Source organism: Ceratotherium simum, chromosome 35 (genome assembly GCF_057802395.1).
Source record: "Ceratotherium simum simum isolate JZ-2026a chromosome 35, ASM5780239v1, whole genome shotgun sequence".
Taxonomy (NCBI): domain Eukaryota; kingdom Metazoa; phylum Chordata; class Mammalia; order Perissodactyla; family Rhinocerotidae; genus Ceratotherium; species Ceratotherium simum.
In genome coordinates this window covers 3876597-3900259 of record NC_141934.1, presented here as the reverse complement: position 1 = coordinate 3900259, position 23663 = coordinate 3876597, and the positions used below count along the sequence as shown (strand labels likewise).

At 50.2% G+C, this 23663-nt stretch overlaps 1 protein-coding gene across 11 annotated transcripts in view; it reads left to right on the top strand.

Moving 5' to 3' along the window:
- The window catches only part of CABIN1 (calcineurin binding protein 1), a 156286-nt gene that overhangs the window by 55710 nt on the left and 76913 nt on the right, over positions 1-23663 (top strand). For 6 of the 11 annotated variants that reach the window (XM_087423858.1, XM_087423859.1, XM_087423866.1 and 3 more), the window contains exons 20-26: positions 3782-3943; positions 4783-4989; positions 5204-5349; positions 10193-10454; positions 16920-17204; positions 20307-20458; positions 22191-22369. In XM_087423858.1, the coding sequence (XP_087279984.1) occupies positions 3782-3943; positions 4783-4989; positions 5204-5349; positions 10193-10454; positions 16920-17204; positions 20307-20458; positions 22191-22369 (1393 nt within the window). The remainder of the gene's footprint in view (positions 1-3781; positions 3944-4782; positions 4990-5203; positions 5350-10192; positions 10455-16919; positions 17205-20306; positions 20459-22190; positions 22370-23663) is intronic. The other 5 variants (XM_087423861.1, XM_087423864.1, XM_087423867.1 and 2 more) reach the window with 3 other exon arrangements.

Genomic DNA, 23663 nt, shown 5'->3' with positions numbered 1-23663 from the left:
AGGTTACAGGGTTTGCACATTTTCAACTTTAAAAACTGTATTTTCAAATTGTTTTCTAAAACAGTCAAACTAGTTTTATACTTTTTTTTTTTTTTAAGATTTTATTTATTTATTTTTTTCCCCCCAAAGCCCCAGTAGATAGTTGTATGTCATAGCTGCACATCCTTCTAGTTGATGTATGTGGGACGCGGCTCAGCATGGCCGGAGAAGCGGTGCGTCGGTGCACGCCCGGGATCCGAAGCTGGGCTTCCAGCAGCAGAGCGCGTGCACTTAACCGCTAAGCCATGGGGCCGGCCCTAGTTTTATACTTTGGATGGCAGTATGGGAATTCCCGCAGGTCCCTGTCAGCCCAAGGTACCACAGACCTAAGTGTTGATGCCTATCTGAGAGGATGAAATGCTATTTCTTTGTTCTTAAGTGTTCTTTTCAATAATTTATGATTATTAGTGAGCTTGAGTATCTTTTTATGTTTATCGGCCCTTTGGGTTTCCTCTTTGATGATTTACCTGTTCATATAATTTGCCCATTTTTCTATTGGGTTTTCTTTTTCCTATTGATTTGTAGAGTTCTTTATGTACTCTGAATTTCAGTCTTTTGTCTGATATATTTTACGTGTGTGTACGTGTGGATGTGTGTGTGTGTATTTAGTTCTATTTCTACGCAATTTTATGTGGTGTGTCTTTTTTTCCTTTTAATTAAATATTGTTTTTTTGATTATGAGCTTTTATTTTATTTTTTGTGAGGAATATCAGCCCTCAGCTAACGTCCATGCCAATCCTCCTCTTTTTGCTGAGGAAGATTGGCCCTGGGCTAACATCTGTGCCCATCTTCCTCCACTTTATATGGGACGCCACCACAGCATGGCCTGACAAGCGGTGCATTGCTGCACGCCTGGGATCCGGGATCCGAACCCCGGGCCACCGACAGTGGAACGCACGCACTTAACCGCTAAGCCACAGGGCCAGCCCCTTATGTGGTGTGTCTTTTAACTTTATATGTCGTGTTTGTTTTACAGAATTTTAAATTTTAATTTCAAATTTATCAGTTCTTTCCTTTATGATTTGTGGGTTGGGTTTTTTTTTTTTTTTTTTTGTACTTTAAGAACTCCTTTCCTCACACCAGATTATAAAGATATTCTCTATGTTAATCTAAAAGTTCAATTTCATTTTTCACATCAGATCTTTATTCCACCTGGATTTTATTTCTGTTTGTAAGACAAGGTAGGGATCTATTTTACATTCCATATGGATGGCCAGTTGGTTCATACCGTTTATTGAAGAGTCTATTCTCTGCATTGATTTGTAAGGTCCCCTCCGTCCTCTGTCCCTATCTGTGAGGGTTTGTAGTTGGGCTCTGTTCTTTCTTTTGGTTTAGGTATCTTTTCCTGTGCCAGTACCATAGTGTCTTTGAGAAATCTTGGTACCTGCTAGGATTAATCTCCTCACCAACTATTCATCACATTCTCTGGGCTATTTTTGGCCCTTTCTTCTTCCACAACATTGTAAGATCTGTTCATAAAGTTTTATGAACCCCCATGCCCCACCGTGGAATTTGGTTGGAATAGCATTGACCTCATGGATTATTTTGGGGGAGGGCTGCCATGTTTATGTGATTAAGTCTTTTCAGTCATGAACATAGTATATCTCTCCATTTATTTAGGTCTTATACTTTCATATCCCTTAATACAGTTTTATAATTTTTTCTTTAAAACTCTTATGTATATTTTGTTAGATTTATACTTAGGTATCATTTTTTTATTACTATTGTAAATATTTAAACATTAAATTTTCTATCTTGTGTTGGCAGGCGTATAGGAACACTTTTGAAAAAAATAAATTTCTCTTATGCACGGCTCCTTTGCTTATTGCTTTTATTAATTCTAGTAGGTTGAGATTTCTCAAATGTTTCTATGTAGACAGTCAAATTATCCATGAATAACTATTGTTTTCCCTCCTTTTCAATCATTATAGTTCTTTTTTTTTTCTTATGCTCTTGGCCAGGGGTCAGCAAAACTTTTTCTGTAAAGGGACAGAGAGTAAGTCTTTTAGGCTTTGTAGGCCACCGAGTCTCTGTTGCAACTACTCAGCACTCCCATTGTGGCACAGATGCAGCTGCAGACAATGTGTAAAGACAACATGGAAAAACTCGTGGATGCTGAAATATGAATTTCATACCTTTTCATGTGTTACAAAATAGTATTCTTTGGATTTTTTTCAATCATTTAAAAATGTCAACACCATTCTTAGCTCCTGGGCTATGTAGAAGTAGGCAATGGCAGGATCTGCCCCATGGGCCATAGTTTGTCACCTGGTCTAGAGCGCTCTCTTTTTTTTTGAGTAAATTTTAAACTGTCGACTCTGTTTCTTGGCTGATTAAATTAGATTTTCTCTTCTTAAGTCAATTATATTTTTGGAATAGTGCCCACATAAGCATAAAGTTGTTCATGGTGTTTGCTCATGATTTAAAAAGTCTCTGTGGTGCCTCTAGTTATGCCCCCTTTTTCATTGCTAAAATCATTTATTTGTGCTTCCTCTCTCCTTTTTTAAAAAAACAATCTTTCCCAAGGTTTATCTAAATTAGTTTTTTCAAACTATCAGCTTTTGGTTTACTGGTCTAGTGTTTCTTTGCTTTTTCGTTCATTAATTGCCACTTTAATGTTTATTATTTCTTTTTACTTTCTTTGGATTTACGTGGTGTTTTCTTTTTTTGTTTTGTTTTTTTTTTTTTTTGGTGAGGAAGATTGGCCCTGAGCTAACGTCTGCCAATCCTCCTCTTTTTGCTGAGGAAGACTGGCCCTGGGCTAACATCCATGCCCATCTTCCTCTACTTTGTATGGGACGCCACGACAGCATGGCTTGACAAGTGGTGCGTCATTGCACACCTGGGATCCGAACCGACAAACCCCAGGCTGCCGCAGCGGAGCGCGCACACTTAACCACTTGCGCCACCCGGCCGGTCCCTTATGTGGTGTTTTTTTCTAACTTGTTGAGGTGAAAGCTTATTTCAGTGTTCACTCTTCTAATACGTGTATTGAAGGTTATAAGTTTTCCCCAAGTACGTTTTTAGCTGCATGCCATCAGTTTTGACATTTCATATTTGCTATCTTCATGTGATTGATTTCTAATTTTATTGAATTTTGTTCAGAGGATGTGGTCTGTATTATATCTTTCTTTGGTATTTGTTGAGACTTGCTTTTTGTCTAATTTTGGTAAAAATCCCATGGATGCTTGAAAATAATGTGTGTTTGCTGATAGTTGGGCATAAAGATAGCTGTTGGTTCTCACATCCATAGACGTCACCTGTTGTTTACATCCTTGTGATCCTCACTACTGTTTGTCTGAGAGAGATTCCCTCAGCCCTGATGGGACTTACCATCTTCCATTATAACTATTTTTTTAACTAACTTCCCCTCCAGTGAAATCTGAGCTTCCTAAAAGCAGGGACTATGTCACACTGTGGTTAGCTGAGGAGGTGCTTGGTAAATATTTGGGGAGCAAATGAATGGCTAAACGAATGAGTGAAGAAGTTCCTAAAGGGCATATAATATCTTCTAGCAGCTGGTAGAAACTGACTGGGTATACAGGAAGGCAGCTTGGCAAGCCCTTCAGGAGGCCACTGCCGGAGGTGGGCCCACAACAGCTCCCAGTGAGGGTGACAGGCCCTTTCCAGCGAACTGGCCCAACAGACACGGCCTTCTCAGGTTAACAGAGCTGATAGAGTGGTGGTCTCCCTGGTGCCCCTGCTGTGCCTCTCCTCAGGCATCTCTTCCCTCCCACCATAGGTGAGAGTTCTCCAGAAGGAGCTTGCTGTGTCCACCTCTGAAGACACACACCCCTACAAGGAGGAGCTGGAGACAGCTTTGGAGCAATGCTTCTACTGCCTCTACAGCTACCCCAGCAAGAAGAGCAAGGCCAGGTACCTGGAGGAGCACTCGGCCCAGCAGGTGAGGGCGCTGCACCAGGCCCACTGTGGGTGAGTGGGGCTCGGGGAAGCAGGGGCTCTGAGCACTCCTGAAGGATGTCGTATTAGCCAGCATTCAGCTCTGCGGTCCCAGGTTGGACTTGGCATCAGGAGGACGAGAGAAGACACTGGTCAAAGGAAAAGGGTCTTCCTTGCAAAAACTACATTCATAAATGTAGACTAATCATTCAAAAATGCAGCATGGCCGTTTTCAGTAGATTTTTTTTCCTATTTGGATATTACAAATAATTCCATAGAAATTTTTCATTTCTTCTTGTTGTTTTGGTTTTCAGAGCACTATTGGGTATATTATCTCATGGCTCCTCAATACTGTCAGTTATTTTCCGATCTTATGGATTCCATCCCCTAAATGTAAACTTGTTTGGACAGGGGCCCCACTGTAGCCCCTGCAGAGAGTGTGGGCCCACCCTAGCCCAGAGCAAGCACTTGGTCAGTTTTTGTCAACCAACTGACCAGTAGGGCAGCTGAGGCGTGGAGAGGGTCAATGGCCTGCTCAAAGTCCCCATTGGTGATTGATCCCACCTTCTGGCTCTGCCATGTGGACGCATAAAGTGCAGCCCCCAGTTTCTCACATTTGTTTTTATAAAGACCAGGCTTCTGCCGGTTCATTCTGCTCGTCAGACACTTGGGTTTGAGGATTACAGTGGGCGTGCAGATTTTTAAAAATATACAGGACTTGTTTTAGCCTCTCTAATATGTTGTAATCTTGTCTGCCTCAAAACAGTGCATTTCTGTGGAAGAACTTTTTGCTTTGTGCTTTACCCTAACTGCACTATGATCTGCCTTCTGTCTTTTTTCAAGGTGGACCTTATATGGGAGGATGCCCTGTTTATGTTTGAATATTTTAAGCCCAAGACCCTTCCTGAATTTGACAGTTACAAAACCAGCACTGTGTCTGCTGACTTGGCCAACCTCCTGAAGAGAATTGCCACCATTGTGCCCCGCACAGAGAGGCCGGCCCTGAGCCTGGACAAAGTCTCAGCCTACATTGAGGGGACCTCAGCTGAGGTAGGAGCTGATGGTGAGGGTGATGGGGCTGCATCCCATCCCCTTCTCTTCCAGTACTGCTGCTTATGTGCCTTGGCTTCTTTCTTTGCACCAAAAGTCAGGGCCATGAGAAGCTGTCCTCTGCTGATGCGAATGGTCCTGGGTTTGCAGCATTATTGGTCACACCTGAGTCCCTGCCTCCACTTCCCCTTATCCTTGCCCTCTCACCTGCCAGGTACCCTGCCTCCCAGAAGGGGCTGACCCCTCCCCTCCAGTGGTGAACGAGCTGTACTACCTCCTGGCTGATTACCATTTCAAAAACAAGGAGCAGTCCAAGGCCATCAAGTTCTACATGCACGACATCTGCGTCTGCCCCAACAGGTCGGTGACTGGGTGTGGGGCCAGGCTGGCTGCAGGGAGCTCAGCACACTCTTCCCTGGGCCACTTTGGGGTTTCCCTGCCCATAACAAATAGACCAGGGAGAAAGGAAGGAGAAGATGGTTTAGCATCTGCAGTTACTAGGAAAGGCACGTTCTCTGTAAAAAGAAGACCAGCAGAGAAGGCTTCTTTCCGGAAAACACCTGAGATGGGCATTGGAATCAGAGAAGGTAGGAGGTGTCCATCTGAGTCCAGGCCTGCAGGGCAAGGAGGTGCTGCCTAGGTCCATTCTGTTCGTTTTGTGCTGCCTCCTTTCCTGGTTCCTGGCCCTGGGAAGTTGGCTGATGTGTACTCTTGCTTCTTCCACTGAAGCAGCTTTAATTATGATTATTTTCTTATTTTTGGCGGGGGGAGAAAGAGTAGTGGAAACCACTCAAGCAGGAAGTCCTCTTTCCTTGCTCTGATGCAGCGCATTGTTGGCAGTAGTGATTGTCACGATGGTCAATGTAGGAGAGGCCATTGTACATGAGGCTCATGCTTTCTTCCCACTGAGCCCTGGTGGCTTTTTCTTAAAATGTAGTGATTGGCCTGCTCGTCCTAAAGGGCCCTGCTAAGCTCATAAAGTTGCCTGATTGAAAGGGAATATTTTCTCATGGCTGCCACAGCCTTAGGTCACGGTCAAAACAAGACCACCTTCTGTGGCTGACCTGCGTCGAAAGGATCCAGAGTAGCATCTGTAGGCAGCCCTCCTGGAGGTACCAGGGGTCAGCCCACAGTGGCTGCCCTTGGACTGTGGGTGAGCATAGATCCACCCTCACTCAGGGGAAACTGGAGAGCTCTACCTTGTCAGGACCCACCTGGCCAAGGGGAGAGGGGCTGGGATCTGAGGGGAGAACCCAGTTTGCGTGACTTCTGTATCTTGTAGCGAAGGTTCTCCCAGATCCCCTTTTGCTCAGCCTGTGGTTTTCTCCAGGCTGGAACCGTGTGCTGGGCCCTGGCTGTCCTCCTCAGGCTCGCTGTGGATCAGTGCAGTGGAGCAGACCTGCACTCAGGCTGGCTGGGTGCTCACTGCACGAGATGGTGAATAGTCACCTCCTCTACACCACTGCCTCCACGTCTGAAAAATGAGTGTGATAACACCCCTCTGTCCGTGGGGAGGCAGGAGCCTGGCGTGGCACCTCTCACCTGACAGCCCTTCAGTCAACGACATGAGGGTCATGATGGCTCAACTGGGCCTCCCTCCAACCTGCACACCCACCTGTTCAGAGGGTATCAACCTGTCAGGCCTGGCTCACTGGGAGCCCTGCCGGAGAGATGGGGTCTCCTGTGAGGACTGGCCCCAGGGCCAGGAGGGTCTTGGTGGTCTGGCCCTGGGCCTCCTCCATTCTGGCCCCAACAGGCAGATGCCAGGGGAGACTTGGGTTCAGTCTGATCTTCTATGCTAGCTGAAGTGGAAGTTTGGATATTGGTTTTTTTCTTTAGATCTTCTGAACCCACTGGGTACCGGTGAAGCCGTGGCAGATGGCTGGGTGGATAATAGGGTGTTCTGGCTGCAGTGTTTGTTGGTGATTCCTGCAGGAAAACAGTGTCATGAGGACACTAGTGACAGTGTTTTCCTCCACCAGTTCACCATTCCTTCTGCTCTTGCTGAACTGGAAGTGGGCCAACTTGGCAGGCATTTCGTAGAGTGGCATTTGGGAAGGGGGAGGATGGGAGAGGCCCAGTACAGCTCATCCCTCTGCCAAAGAGACCACTCTGAGCCCAGTGCCAGGACCAGGCCTGCCCTGCACGAGTAAGAGCCCAGCACAGAGGAGAGAGGGAAGAGGAAAGATATTTGATTTGTTTTTTAAAAATTAATGGCAGTGGCTGGCCCACTGGTGTAGTGGTTAAGTTTGCACACTCCTCTTTGGTGGCCCAGGGTTCACAGGTTTGGATCCCGGGCGTGGACTAATGCACCGCTTTGTCAAGCTATGCTGTGGCGGCGTCCCATATAAAGTAGAGGAAGATGGGCACGGATGTTAGCCCAGGGCCAATCTTCCTCAGCAAAAAGAGGAGGATTGGCATTGGATGTTAGCTCAGGGCTACTTTTACACACACACACGCAAAAATTAATGGAAAGTTAATGTTTGGCTATACCTAATACAATATAGCTTTCCTTAATTTAAATTCAGGTTAACTTTTTTTGTTTGCATTACCACAGAGTGGGGAGTAAACAAGGCAACAAGATTTTTGTGTTCCACCATTTCGTATTAATTTCCTAAAGATTTTTACAAGACTTTTAAAAAAATAAATGAAGGGCTGGCCCCGTGGCTTAGCGGTTAAGTGCGTTTGCTCCGCTGCTGGCGGCCCAGGTTCGGATCCCGGGCGCACACCAACACACTGCTTCTCCGGCCATGCTGAGGCCACGTGCCACATACAACAACTAGGAGGATGTGCAGCTATGACATACAACTATCTACTGGGCCTTTGGGGGGGGGGGTGGGAAATAAATAAATAAAATCTTTAAAAACAACAAAAAAAATGAAAAGCAAAATAAACAAACAAGTAAATAAAGCCCAGTGCAGTGTGGCTCTGAACTCGTCCTCCTTCTGAGCTCACGTTGTCACCAGCCCTCAGACCCCCAGCGTCCCTGTAGGTCAGCACTCCCCAAGTGTGGGCTATGCACTGCTCTGCTAGAATCAGGAACCCACAGCAGGACATGGCTCTTGGTGGCACACGGAGGAGCATTTTAAGTTTTTGTGATGATGTGTCTATGTTCTTGGTTACTTTGTATCTGTGACAGGAGATAGTGGTTTCCATTTTGGTACTCATGCAGGTACATGGACATGCACTGTGATGTGGTCCCTTCCCTCAAGGCGAGGGCAAAGGGAGTTACTGAAGGCCTCTGGGAATTAAGAGAGGAAACTACTTAGTGCGAAAGGAGCTGGCCCTGGTGGAAGGTCCCTGACAGGGTTCCCGTCTGAAGGGAAGTTTGACACCTACCCTCATGCTCCCTGCCCCAGGGTGACCTGAGCAGAGCTGGGGAAGACTCAGTAGCCCCGGATCCCCAGGTTCCTGAGGAGGAAAGAGTATACTCAGGACCCCACACACAAAGGGTGAAGCCTTCAGTTTTGCTGTCCTCCTGTCATCTTTAAGCTTTCAGGTCTCTTACTGCTCCTTTGTTCTCACCTTCTCCTCTTTGGATACCTGGAGTGCAGCAGAAGCACATGTGAGCTTCACAAGTCTCCTCTGTCCTTACCACATCTTGGGGACTGTCAGATAGTTCAGGAAGCCAGTTAGCCGGTGTTAAAGTTAGTGGAGGAATGGGTTAAGAATTGTCGTCTCATGAAGGGTAGCATCAGTCCATGTGATCGCTGCCTTTTCTGTTCTCTGTACTGGTACTCAGAAAATTCCATACTCTCTCAAGTGCCCAGAAATCGTCTTGGTCTTGGTATCTCTGTGGCTCTTCACCCTCTCAGAGAGGCTTCTGCATTCTCATCATCAGTTTCTTTCAGGGAATCTCAGAATGGTAGAGTCTCAGCCATCTTGTGGTCCCCTCACTCTCCATCGTGCTGCTGGGAACTGAATAGGAGAGGGCAGGGTCTGTTCAAGATCCCAGAGGGAGAACCAGGTAGAAGCTGGGCGGTGGAGATCTTGGGGCCTCGGCTACCCTGTGCTTTTAGTCAGTGAGTGTGTTGACAGCAGGCTCTGCCAGTGTGGAGTTAGGTAAGGTTACAGCTGGATGGGAGGCTCCCCATTGCCTTGGCTGGGCCGTTGTTGTGATGCCTTCTGGAACAACCCTTTTCCTTTCCATTAGAGACATTCTGTGGGTAACCCCTCAAAGCAGGGAAGCAGAGTCCAAGAGCCCACTGGTGCTGGTGAGCACAATTTGGGCTCAAGTTGGTGGTGTTACCAAAGCAGGTTCGTTTTTGCCCATCGCCTGGAAAGCCAAACACTGAGGTAACGAAATTGCAGCAGAGAGAGGGTATAACCACAAGGCAGCCAAGTGAGGAAAACGGGAGAACAAGTCTCAAATCCACCTCCCCGATAATGGGGACTCAGGGATATTTATGGGGTAAGGGACAAGGTGGTCTGAACTGTGGAGATAGATGATTGGAGGTGAGGAGAGGTGACGTAATTGATGATCCATGCAAGCATAGTCAGACTTCATGCCTTTTCATAGGACGTGTGTTCACAAAATGGCAGCGTTAGCATGACCTGAGGGTGGAGTCTTTAGCCTCTTGACGTCAGAAGGTCGCTTATCGGACATCTGCAAGGGCCCAGTTGATGGGTTGGAGGTCTCAACTGGCCTGAAGTGGCCAAGGGGTTCTAATTCCTGAAAAACAGCTCAAACACCCATTACCATGGTGATCCAGGCTCTGGGGAGATCTTATCTATAGGAACCTAGTGGAAGTCAGATAGCATGTTGCCTAAACAGCACAGTTAACAATGGGTGGGCAAACAGCTAAAAGCTATAACCAGTAATTGCAAAAAGGAAAAAAAACAGTTTAGTTCCCAGCTACTTAATCATCAATGGCTGTTTGCTGATTTCAGTGGTGATTCTCTTAGAGCAGTTGCTGAGTGCCTTTGAGGCGCTGGGTGACTTAAAATACATGTCTTGTGGTGCCCCAGCAGCTCTTCTCATGAGGTGGGTCTTCTTAGCTATATTTCATGCGTCAGGAACCGAGGCTCAGAGACACAGTTGGTCAGGTCAGGGTCATGGATTAGTGAGTGGCAGAGCTGGGCTCTGGGCCTGGTCTAGGAGATGAGCTCCCATGGTGCCTGTCTGCCTTGCCCTCCAAGCTGTAATGTCTGCAGTGCTGTAAGGGGAGTGGTGTGTTTACTGGTGCTTTTGTCATGACCACAGGTTTGATTCCTGGGCAGGCATGGCCCTGGCCCGGGCCAGTCGCATTCAGGACAAGCTGAACTCCAATGAGCTGAAGAGTGATGGGCCCATCTGGAAGCACGCCACACCCGTCCTGAACTGCTTCCGGCGGGCCCTGGAGATCGACAGCTCTAACCTGTCCCTGTGGATCGAGTACGGCACCATGTCCTACGCCTTGCACTCCTTTGCCTCGCGCCAGCTAAAGCAGTGGAGAGCTGAGCTTCCCCCTGAGCTCATGCAGCAGGTGAGGGAGGGTGCTGTGGAGGGGCTGCCAGCCTGCCATCTGACTGGAGTGCCCTCGGGTCAGCAACGTTCTGTCCTTACAACCATGCTGGGACCTCACAGAAGATTCTCCCCGTGAGACTCAAGCCATACTGTGCTCAGTGACAGTGTGTCCCTGGTCTTTGGACACCCTGTCCAGTGTCGGTGAATTCAGGGCCAGGCTCTTGTGACCTGGCCGGTCAGCTTTCAGTTGTAGGTCAGTTGAGAGGCAGGGGAGGGGTGTTGACCACCAAAAGTAGCTGTCTCTTCCCTGTTCCTTCAGAGGAGCTGGCTGAGTCCTTCTAAAACCCTTGACACTGTGTTGGGAATCTTGAAGTTCCTCTTGGTAGGGGCTTGCCCTGGTGCAGGGTGCTGAGTGTCTGGCCCGAGGTCTGTGTTCAGCAAGGCACCCTTGACTCCTTGAGATGGGAGTGAAGGAGCCACACTGGCATGTTTAGACTGGTGTGACAGTAAGACAGGACGGTCCAGAAAGGTGTCCCAGGAGAGCAGAATGCTGAAGAGATCTGTGTTTTGTAGTGACCATCTGCGATCAAAACCCAAAACAAGATGAAGGCCTTGTTAATATTGTCCTGGGATTGCTAGGAGGATTAAATGAGAGACTAAGACTCATCATTGAGACTCTCAGCCACAGCCTTGCCACCGTTATCCTCTGAAAGCCCCTCTGTCCTTGAGGGTGGGCCTCTGTCATCATGCCCAAGGCCCTACTGCCCTCCATGACCCTACAGAGCAGGACACAGGCTCCCAGAGCCCTTGGCCTTGCAATGCCCCTGACCTCCTAGCATTGTGCCGAGTAGCGGAAGTCCCAGCCCTGTGCAGAAAGGTAACCGCTCTTTGTTGCTTCTGATAATGAAAGTGACGTTGTGCTGAGTGTAAAAATTCAAATGGTATGAAAAAACAGAAAGGAGAATCTAACAATGACATAAATATCACCCCCCAGCCATAGCCCCTTTTATACCAGGCTGGCATCCCTACCCATCCACACAAACACGAGGAGGACAGGCTGCTATGTGAGGGCAGTCGGCACTAGGGAAGGGCCACAAAGGGAATCCACTTAGAGTGGGGCTCAGTTATCCTAGTAAATAGTGCATAAAAGGTGTGATTGGGACTTTATCTTAATAAATTAATAATAATGAAAATAAGTCCTAAATCTCATCTTAATAAATTAATAATAACGAAAATAACTCCTAAATCTTATATTACCAGACCTTTGGTGGTAATTTCAAGTATGTGCTAATTCTTCAAATGAACCGAGAATGATTAAGTTTGTTTGGTTCGAGGAAGCCTAATTTTCCAAGTTTATGATAACATGATATTGACCTCCTTTACCTCTGCAACATAAATCTATAAGGTTACTTTCTTTTTTTTGAGGAGGCGGGGAGGGTGAGGAAGATCAGCCCTGAGCTAACATCCATTGCCAATCCTCCTCTTTTTGCTGAGGAAGATTAGCCCTGAGCTAACATCTGTGCCCATCTTCCTCTATTTTTGTATGTGGTATGACGCCACAGCATGGCTTGATGAGCGGTGCATAGGTCTGCGCCCAGGATCCGAACCTGCAAACCCCAGGCTGCTGAAGTAGAGCACGCAAACTTAACCACTCTGCCACCAGGCCAGCCCCTACAAGGTTACTTTTGTAGAAATATTCGAGGGCTACATCCCTCTCCCAGGATTCTGTGAGTTCTTTGTGCCTTTGAAGAACATGTTGTGGTCTTGTCCTTGGCCGGTTCCCCTCCCTTCTTTGGGCAGTTGTCAGTCATGTTAATTTGCGTGGTCCTCAGGTGTAAAGGCTTTGCCTGCATTGCTTTCATCAACTTCATGAAATCCCACATCTTTTGCAAGATTTGCAAAACGAAGTTTTACTTTGCAGTAGATTTGTATTATATTATCGGATTAGATCTGAAAATCAGCGAGAGACTGGCTAAAAAACTAATGAAATCAGCTGGGCAGGGATGGGCCTTCGTGAAAATGCTGGATGGAGGCGCTGTAAGAGTGGCAAGCTCAAACATTGAACATTTCTGTGCTGTGATGGCTGTCGTTGCCGCTGTGTCCCTTCTCTGCTTCGACAGCTATGGGGCCTTGGATTTTTCACACATGAGGTTCTGCTGGACATCGGTGTGCTGTGGGATACACTTGGAGAAAGCCTTAAAAAAGCTGAGATCCCCTTCTCTCTCTGTGCATTTCACAGTCTCTGTGCATCTTGATGAGGGCAAGTGGGAAGCGTGACCCTGGGCCGCACCTTGGGCTGTTGTTCGAGGTCTTGTCCAGTGACCTCACCTTCTTCCCAGGAGCTCTAGGTGTCACCACCCTGAGTCCAGAAGGGTTGTCTCATGGTTCCAGGCTTTTGGCACCTTGGCCGCAAGATTCTCATGCTCTTTCTTAGCCCAGATTGCATGAACTCTACAGGTCGACAAGGGCACTGGCTCCCACACCAGTCTGGCATCAGAACCTCTTTCATGGGGAGAAGGGAAGCTTGTTAAAAGGCCTCACCAGGGACCCATGATGAGAAGCTGTGCTTTAGCAGGCTCCCCAGGACTCTGCTCACTAGCTGACCAAAGGCAGGTGTTGGGTGCCTGACAAGGCCGGACCTGGAAGAAAATGGGGGAGAGAAGAGCCAGCATGCCCTTCGTTTTAACTGTCCTCTCCTTTAAAAAATGACTCTTTAGTTATACAAAGGACACATTCTTCTTTAAAACAATTACAACAGTAAGTACAAAGCTAAAATCCCTTTGGCTGTCCCCCAACCCCAATCTAGTCCCTTCACCCTTGCCTCAAGAGGGGCCTACAGTTAGACTTGTATCTATCCAGACTTTAAAAAAAAATACTGTTTCATATGTATATATGTACTCCTAGCAAAAACCCCATGATTTCCCTGTTAGTTTCTTTCTTCTAGCCAAAATGCTGTCATACTGTATGTGGTGTTCAGCTTCCTTTTCCTGTAAGCACCATGTTGTTGAGCTCTGTCCATGCCAGTGCAACCCTGTTTTCTTGTGACTGTCATGTGTGGAGGCCCCTTAGTTGATTCAGTTCATGTTGCAGTGGCCCCAGGGCCGGGCAGGCCTTCCCCGTGACACCAGGTGCACCATTACCTTCTGCTGGGGCTCAGTGGGGGTGGCGCACTGTCCTTGGGATGCTTCCCCTCATCTTCCGCCACTGATGGCCGGTGAGATTTAGCAGAATGGTAGTTTTCCAGGAAATACATGTGATAAGTCCGAGTGCCCTTTCTGCCATTGGCACTTGTGGATTTTGTTTGTAGAGCTCCTCAAGAAGAGGGAACTCATAGTCCTCCAGGAAGGAGCAGGGAAGGCAGGGAGTGGGTGACAGACAGGAGACCCATGTTGACTCCCCACACAGCTCTTCCCCTTGCCTTGTTCTTCCCCTGAGTAGTTCATGGCCTCTGCGGCTGAGCTCCATGTTGATCCAATGGAAGCCATTGGCCCATATAGCTCAAGTCCTGAAACTGGGCTCCCAGGCCATCTATTGGGAGTGTCAGGGGTGGCAGGAGAGAGATGGAAATCCACCAGGGCTGCAGGTGTCCTGGCTGGCAAGGAGGGAGGGAAGTTTCGCCTCGTTGCCCAGAGTGAACTGTGCCTCTTGGTTTCTGCCCATCTCTGCAGGCAGTTTCCCACCTTGAAGTATGTCACAGGGATGCTGCCCCTTGGTTGCTAGAGCTGCGTCTGGGTTTGTTGCGTCTGATTGGATGGGCTGTAGGACATGTGTTGACAGCTATTTGAGCTGCTGTGCATTTCAGCTTCTGCCTTCAAACTCACTGAAGGTGTCTATTACAGTAAGACACATGGTTTCCCCATGTTGTCAATTCTCAGGCAAGGGGAAAGGCTTTGGAGCCAGAGCCTTCTAGCTGTGTGGCCTGAGGGAAGAACTTGATATCCCTGCTGTGGTTTTGGCTTTAAACTGGCTGACCATTCCTTCTCCGTGGCAGTATGGTGAGAGCCACATCTCCTGAGCCCCTCTCATGGGCCGGCCCTGGGCCAGGCACCCTGGCCACAGGGTGAATGAGGTGTCACGGCGGAGGTTGCACATCCTGCTCTGAGGATGCAGAGGCAGTGTGCGGGTGTCAGCAGAGCTTCTGAAACACAGCAGACCCTCAGTGGCCATCCCTCCTGGTCCTGTCTGAGGCATTCTGACTGCCGCACCTACCAAGGACAGGGACAGTGGCAGTGCGTGTTCTATGTGGGCAGGGAGGGCCCTCATTCTCTTGGTGGGGATCTACGTGGTGTCAGTCCAGGTGGGGCTCTTCACAGTCACCCTCCCTTTCTCAGTAGGTGGCCATATGAGCCCCAGTGGCAGAGCTGCGTAGGCAGAGAACTAGTGACTGGGCCAAGGCTGCACGGCTGGGGAGCAGTCAGAGTAGAAGGACTCCATTTATTTTTTCATTTTTTTATTTTTATTTTTTGTGAGGAAGATCAGCCCTGAGCTAACATCTGCTAATCCTCCTCTTTTTTTTGCTGAGGAAGACTGGCCCTGGGCTAACATCTGTGCCTATCTTCCTCCCACTTTATATGGGACGCTGCCACAGCATGGCTTGCCAAGTGGTGCATCGGTGCGTGCCCGGGATCCGAACCGGCGAACCCCAGGCCACAGCGGAGCACGCGCACTTAACTGCTTGCGCCACCGGGCCGGCCCCATAGAAGGACTCTATTTAAGCGGCCACCTTTTACTTACACTGATTTGCCACAGAATCCCGTTTTGGAGAGAATATGATGGAGTCACTTGGTTTGTGCTGTGTATGGCCCTGCACTGTGATTCTTTCTACCATATTTCACGCGGTGATGATCTCTTAATTTCTAAGTGGTAATTTTCTTTCCCGAGAGGTACCTGGCAGAGCACTGGGGTAGCACTCAGCTCCTTTTTGTCAGCCCCAGAGCCATTGCTACAGAAGATTCACGTAAATAAGCATCTCCTGGAAGACATCCAGAGGGCAGCCACCCTGTGCGCAACGGGGCATAGGTACTGCTCTCACAGACTACAAGCAGTGCCCTTGCTAGAGCCTAGTGCCTGCAGCCTCTCCCCTCCTCTGGCCCCTGGGATGAGATGAGAAGAGGCCACAGCTTCCCTGCCATCGAGCTGGGGCCATGGAGAGGAGGGGCCAGACACCTGGGGCGCTTGGAGCAGCTGCCTTTGTGGCCCCACACAGGCAGTCTGCACTCCAGCTCCCAGCCCAGGAGCTCGGAGATGAAGGGATGTGTGTGCACCTGATAGCAGACATCCTGCGTGAATAGCACCCGGGATGCTGGCTTGGAGCCCTTCAGACAGGGTGTGGAAAAAAATTGGTCTCGGAGTGGGAAAGCCTCTTAGAAGCTGACCTTCTGTCCTAGCTGTCACTACCCTTCACTATGTGAGAGGGTGGTTGGAGGTGCTGTGACAAATGCACAGGTTCTGAGTCAGTGGGTCTTGGATGGGGCTCAGGAAGCCACCCTTTTACAAGCACCCTAGGTCCCTCTGGTAGGGTGTAGAGGAGAGGGTGAAAAGTCCTATTGTACCCCAGCAGTGCACATCCTCTTCAGTGCTGTGGAGCTGGGTGCATGTCCTCTCCAGTGCTGTGGAGCTGGGTGCACATCCTCTCCATTGCTGTGGGCTGGGTGCAGGGTGCGTGTCTTCTCCAGTGCTGTTGGCTGGGTGCTGGGTTCATGTCCTCTCCAGTGCTATGGGCTGGGTGCTGGGTGCATATCCTCTCCAGTGCTTTGGAGCTGGGTGCATGTCCTCTCCAGTGCTGTGGGCTGGGTGCTGGGTGCACACACATCCTCTCCAGTGCTGTGGAGCTAGGTGCACATCCTCTCCAGTGCTGTGGGCTGGGTGCTGGGTGCATGTCTTCTCCAGTGCTGTGGGCTGTGTGCTGAGTGCACATCCTCTCCAGTGCTGTGGGCTGGGTGCATGTCCTCTCCAGTGCTATATAGCTGGGTGCTAGGTGCACTCTGCTTGCCCACCCTAGTGCGATGGCAAGAGAACAAGGTACTCACTGCCTGCAGTGGGCACTCATCTCAGAACATCAGTTCTGTCTGCCCAGCATCCTCAGACTGATGTGGCAGAGCTGCTGTTGGCCTGGTCCTCCTGGCAGGGATGGCTGACAGCCGCAGCCCCATGCTGTTTCCCCATCCCAGGCACAGGGCCTCACTGCAGCCAGATAGGTCATAGTTGGGACCTTTAGAGGGGGTCAGTAGGTAACTTGTAAACTATTAGATACTGCTGAGGGAAGGTAAAAGAACACGAGTTGACGTGAGGTGACCTGGGTTTCAGTACAGCTCTGTGTCTTACTTGATACGTGCTTCTGAGGAGTCCCCAGGCCTCCCCACAGTCGATGTCCCCAGCTGTGAAATGGTGATAGCACTTCTGTGTCTCAGGATTGTTGAGAGGATTATAAAATTGCAAACAAGGCAGCAGGGCTTCCTACAGGATAAGACATGTTCCTTTGCAGGTTAAGGCCGTGGTCTCGTTACAGATGGAGGGCCGGCGCGACAGCATGCTGGAGACAGCCCGGCACTGTTTCACGTCGGCTGCCCGTTGCGAGGGTGACGGTGATGAGGAGGAGTGGCTCATCCACTACATGCTGGGCAAGGTGGCCGAGAAGCAGCAGCAGCCACCTGCCGTTTACCTGCTGCACTACAGGCAGGCCGGCCACTACCTGCACGAGGAGGCTGCCCGCTACCCCAAGAAGATCCACTACCACAACCCACCTGAGCTGGCCATGGAGGCCCTGGAGGTGACATGGGCCAGCCCAGGGCAGGGAAGCAGGGCAGCGGTGGGGTGGTCTCTCTGTCTCCCTGGGAATGGGGCACGAGGTCCCAGTGACTCACCTGCAACCTGCTGGAAACTTCTCTGTGTTCAGCAGCTTTGTGTGCAGTTAAATTAAAACAGCCTTTCCTGTCTTTTTCCAAGGCTGCTTACCATCCTTTATGGGAGAGTGAGTGTTTTGTTCTTATCTCCTAGAAGAAAATCGTTCTTTCCTCTTTAGCACACAGGTTCTAAGAACTTGGCTTGGTGATGGCATCCGTGCAGTGCAACGTTCCAGTCCCCAGGGCATTCACGCCCTGCAGCCTGGTAGGAGGAGGGCAGGCACCCTTGTCCCCAGGGTACAAATGAGACATCCGAGGCCCACTGAGGCCACAGGATGTGACTGGAGCACCGGTTGGCAGGGCTGGGCCAGGGGAGCAGCTTGTTCTCTTAACCCCAGGTGCAGGATCTTCTGCTGCTCCTCCAGAGCAGAGCACTTGTTTACTGCTTGGATTCACTTTTATGATTTCCAGGGCATTTCACAGGATGCTCTCACTGATGCTCATGGCAGTCCTGTGAGGCAGGCTGGGTGGCCATAACCAGCGCGTTTTGTAGGGAGGAAACCGAGGACACAGGTGTGGATCCAGATATGCTTGGCCTGGCCCAGGACTCTCGACTTCCTGAGGCCCTAAGCACTTTCACTTCGCCCTTCCTGAGGCTGTGTGCCCAGCCCCCGTGAATCCCACATGCCCACAAGCTTCTTGGAATTTGGGGCAGAATCTGCTTGCTTATACCTTTTCTGCCTTGACATATTGTTTTTCTGATTACAAAATATTTTTTCTGATATTCGTGGTTAAAAAATTTATAAGAATCAAACAATTCAGAAGTATTTAAAATGAAAAGTTAAAGTCCTCAGTGATCCTAGTCCCCCCACTCCAATAATCCCTATTAACAGTTTGGCCATGTCCTCTTTCTAGATTTTTTCCTATTAGCATATAGATACATAGTAACGTTTTCTTACCATTTTGCAACTTGCCTTTTTCATGGAACAAGATATAGCGGAAGGAGTTGTGGGCTTACTTCCCTGTCCTCGTGCCCTCTCGTCTGGCTGGGCATCCATTTATTTGCCTGGCCCCTTCTTCACGGGTGTGACCTTCTCTTCCATTCTTCTGTGACAGGGTGCAGGCAGGGATGGCCTTGCACACGTGTCAGGGAGCACTCATGTGAGTGTTTCCAAGGGTCATTTGACATTGGATCAACAGTGTCCCATTGTCCAAAAAGGCTATACTGATCTGTGAGTGTCATGAGCAAGCAAAAAAGTCTCATTGTTAAAAATTTGCCTTTTTAAAATGATTCATGCTGAGTGGTTTATAGCAGCTGTTTTGGGGCCACATCGTGGGATTCATTATGAAGTGTGGAAGCACAGCTCCCTATCAAGGGCATCTTCAGTAGCTTTCTGGTTTCTGTCATTCATAGCCCCAGGTCCCACATCCTTCCCCATCACAGTTATTTCATGCTTTCCACTTGGGCTCATGTGCCTGTCCTTGGAGGGACTTCCACTTTAGGGATGAGGAGCCTGAGGCCCAGAGGATGGGCAAGATTTGCCCTAAGTCAGCAGCAGGAGAGAAGGGCTGCTGGGGCCAGTTCCCACTGAGCTCGGAGCACTCATGCGACACCTCTGGGCAGCACTGAACCTTCTTGCAGTGGGAGGCAGCCTGGCCCTCAGGAAATGACAACTCTGGTTTTCCTCGTGTTTTTTCCTTCAGCTTTTGGCCTCTGCTGCTGCCGGATAGAACCAGCGAGTAGGCAGGACAGTGGCCCTGAGGGGCTCAAGGATTTCCAGACGAGGACCTAAGGCCTCAGATGTGTGGGCTACCCTCCTCCAGCACACCACACTGGCTCTCAGGAGAGTGGCCACTCAGCTGGAACATGTTTATATCTTGCTTTAAAAATAACATTTCTCTAAAGAATTTAACCTTGCCCTGGTGAAAATTCCCCTCTGCTGTTGAACCTTCATTCCAAATGCTTTACCTGCCACATGGATAGACTTTGCCAGTTGGACACTTTGCCCTCCCCCAGGCATGGCCACCTGGGCAAGCGGGGTGCCTTGAAGGTTTCCTACATCTAAAAATAGAGTTGCTGGGCCAATTTCTCTGGGGGTACACGTGTAGGCTAGAGGTGGGGGGGGCTCTGGGTGTGAGAGCCCTTGAGAGTGCTGTCCGGGCTGGACCACCAGGCATCTCACCTGGGTGGGTCCTCGGTGATATCTCTTGAGAACCACCTCTGGGTGAGGGAGGCTGGTTAATCAGGGCCTGCAGCCACAGTGGTTCTCGGCCCTCATGGCATCCAATGTGCCGTCCATGGGAGTGTGTGCCACAGGTGGGAGCCCACATTGTACCCATGTCTGAGTGGGAAGGTCAGGCCACGTCACCTGTGGAGGTACCTGCCTGTGGTGTGGCATTTACTTGGGGGCAGTAGAGGGCAGGAGACAGGACAGACCTGGGTTTAACCTGGCCCTGGACTTTCCGGGCTCTGGGGCCTTTGGCAACTCACTTCATGTATTTGTAAATGGAGGAATGTGGTGAGGACTCGGGGAAATGAAGGAAAGCACAGGCCCCAGCTGATGCAGCATGCCTCCCACCTGCCCTGTATGCAGTGGATGGGGCTTCTGGAGGCCTGTGGCACCTGGCTTGCCCAGGTGCTGGGACACAAACAGAAATCCAGCCTCCTTCTTGCCTCAGGGAGTTCCACAGTCCAGTGGGAAGACAGACGTGGAGGCTCAGTTTCTCAGGAGAGGGGCACAGAGTGGGTAGAAGGTGCCCAGTGAGCGGAGCTGAGGGTGGTTACTCTTGTTGTCTTACCATCACATGCTGCCTGGGTTACTGGGTAAATGTTTAGGCTGGAGCTGACAGTTTGTGTCCATTTTAATTGTCAGAGCTTGCTTTGAATGAGTTCTAGCTTGGCTGGTTCAAAAGCTAACAATAAAAGGCAGTCTGTGGTGGCCTGTCTTCCCAGTCAGGGGCTGGTTTCCGGTGTGGAATGAACCTTAGCAACTGGGAAGGCGGCTCACACCCGAGTGTCGTTTTCCTAGGTGTACTTCCGGCTCCACGCTTCCATCCTGAAGCTCCTGGGGAAGCCCGATTCTGGGGTTGGTGCAGAGGTCCTGGTCAACTTTATGAAGGAAGCTGCAGAAGGACCCTTTGCCAGGGGTGAGGAGAAGAATACACCCAAAGCTTCAGAAAAGTGAGTAGCATGCTCTCACCCAGCTGCCTGCCCCATGTACACCCTGAATGGCTCGTTTACAGCAAGATGGTGTGCAGGGGGTTGCTACTGAGCAAACTGGAGCTCATGGAGTCTCTGGCTCTCATCTGGAGACTCCCGATGGCTGGGCTGAGAAAGAGAGGCTGAGTATGCAGTCCCCGGTCGCCTCACCCTGTGGCCATGCCTTGTGCTGCCCCATCCTTAGGGGCAGGTCTTGGGGAGAAGCCAACTCCTTCCCTCCTCCTGGGGCACAGCTCTGCAGAACACTGTGGAAAGCAGTTTTCACATTGCAGACTCTTACCCTTGGGTCCTCTTCCAGGGCTTCTCCCAAGGCTGGGTGCCCTCTGAGGGCCTGGTCTGGTACCTGTTCTCTCGAGAAGCAGGGAGGGGTGTGGGAGACATGGGCTTCTCATGCAGTGCCAGAGAGCTCAGAGACGCTGGGGCCCTAGCGTGATCCTCTCAGTGGGCCTGGGGCAGACCCCTGCACTTCCGCTTGATTGTGAGTCATCTTTGTGACCCAGATTTCTTTCACCCTAGTGTCCACATCCTGGAGCTTCAGCTCAGCTAGCCCATCCCTGGGTCTCTGCCTGGCCGGGCACTGTGTGGGGCTCAGCTGAGTGCCAGAGAGACCTGTGGCCAGGACCTGTCCTCAAGGCCTGTTGGCTTATGGGACAGATGGGTACACACATGGCAGGTGGTGCAGGTGGACGCAGTGTGCCCAGAAGTTATAAATATGTATTTTTTAGTTACAAAGGGCCCCCAAGGTACAATGATGTTGTCTTTTATTGATCATAATTCTTTTTTTTAATTTAAAAATTATGCAAATAACACACAAATGTATTCTAGTTATAGAAAATTCTGGCAGTCTATGGAAACATATAGACTAAAATGTGACAAGTCCCTTCTACTCCCCAGAGTTAGCCACTCTTCGGAGTTCAGTTTCCAAATCATTGTCTCTGTATTTACACGTGCTTACATGTACGCATACAATTACAGGGTTTCTTTTATTTTCAAAAAGTGAACTACTGAAGGTGTTGTTCTAGAGTTTGCTTTTCCCTGACGATGATCTGGGACCAGTCCATAGAGATAGTGCCCCATTCATTCCCTTCTTTCTAGTAGCTCCCAGTGGTCTGTGGCTACAGAGTATTCCATAACACAGATGCACCATGTTTTCTGTAACCGTTTCAGTGGACATTTTGGGTGTTTCTAACTTTTTTTCTCAACGGTATTGTAGCAGATATCCTTGTATATGGGTGAGTATGCAGTAAATCCAGATGTTTTCTGTCTGCACACTTGTCGGGGATTAAATCTGTCAGGCTTCGGGCATCACACAGAAGGGCGCTGACTTGGCATGGAGAGGTGCTGGGCTGGGTGCTTCTGAGGAAGTGCTCGTCAGCTCCGCTGTAGTCTCCTGGGGCCTGAGGCCTGAGACTCCAGCAAAGCCCAGCCACAAAGGTTGGACGGGGTCTGGTTAGGGGCTGGAGCCCCATTGGGTGCCATGGAGGCAGCTCCTTCAGCACCCCAGAACACTAGCCAGAGGGTGTGGGTGTCACTGGAGGTACATAGGAGCCGTGGGCCCTAGGGAGGGTGGAGGAGGCCCTTGAAGGTGGCATGGTGTTCGGCAGCCAGGAAGGGCACTGTCCCAGACTGGCACATGTCATTTTTCGGTTCGATGTGGAGATTCTGACCTGTACCCCAACCCTCTACTCCACAGGGAGAAGGTCTGCCTGGTGGATGAGGACTCCCACTCTTCAGCTGGGACACTGCTGGGCCCCGGAGCCTCCCTCCCCTCCTCCTCTGGCCCAGGTCTGACATCCCCACCTTACACAGCCACTCCGATTGACCACGATTACGTCAAATGTAAAAAACCCCACCAGCAGGCGACGCCGGACGGTACAGTCCCTGTTCTCCCTACTGCCAGCCCAGGGCGGCACACCAATCACGGGGGCGGGTGCTTTGGATGATGAGTTGCTTTGTTTTGGTGAGGGGGGGTGCTGGGTCTGGGGTGACACGGGCAATGTTGCGGTTTTTCATTAACCTCATGGACTCACAGTGATTTTGTGCTTCCAAGACATGCTCAGGGTTGCCACCTGCCAGCTAGCCCACCTGGGAGCTGGGGAGGGGCAGGGCAGGCTAAGGCACCCCGTCTCTCTGTGCCTGCATTTTCCCACCTGCAAAATGGGGTTGTTGAAGGACTGTTGGAAGTCTCTGTGGACTAGCTGTTGTTGTTTGCAGGCGCCGAGAGTGGCTTGTGCGCAGTCAGCCCAGGGACACCTGCCTCATGCCTGCATTGTTACGGCAGGTCCTTCTGATGGTCGTGGGAAGGTTGTGACTGGTGCTGGGTCCGTTACCCCTGGGAATCCAGACAAGTTGGTGGTGGGGGTCAGGTGGGACCATGTGCCAGGCCGTCCCACGTGGGAGGGGGCAGGTGGCAACTATTCAACCACATTCCCTACTAACATTAGGAGGCTTGCATGCTGACCTCGCAGCTTGATTTCTTCATGTTCTCCTCACCTTTACAGTGATATGCTGGTGATAAAGTATTTGCTGAAATGAGCCAAATTGGTGGATTACAGAACCATTAAAGTGAGCTCTGGGGAGGTAGTTTGACAGTGCCGAAAGACACCCAGGGTCTCATTCACACATCACTCATCTCACCGGGCTGTGGGGAAATGGGCCTTGCTCTGCCTCCCCCAGGTGATGGGACACCTCTAGGTGGGTGGGGTTGGCCTCAGGGCTGTGCCTCCTGCCGAATGGCCTTTATAGAATGGCTCCTTGGAGGAAGGACGTGCCCTGTGGGGCACCATGGTAGTCTTGAAGTTGAAGACCAGCACAGGGCTGGGTGGAAGGGCCCAGTGACCGTGCTCCCTTTGCTCCAGCGCCCTGCTGAGGCCCCCACCCAGTGCATGGGTTCCTAGAGAAGAGCTGGTGAAGGATGAGAAGGAGGCAGTGCTCGACTTCAGGGGGATTTGGTGATCTGAGAGGAGAGGAGACTTGCAGTGTTCCCTTCTGTGTTTGGTTTGGCCTGCAGTGTTATGTGTTGAGAGAGAGGCTGCGGATCTGAGTGTGTGCTGTGTGGCTCCATCACCTTCCTCTGGTCCTGGCTTTTGGCACCTCCCTGCCTGCCCCACAGGGTTGAGCAGAGATGGGAGGAGCTCACCCTCCTGCTCTTCTGCGCTTCAGTCGT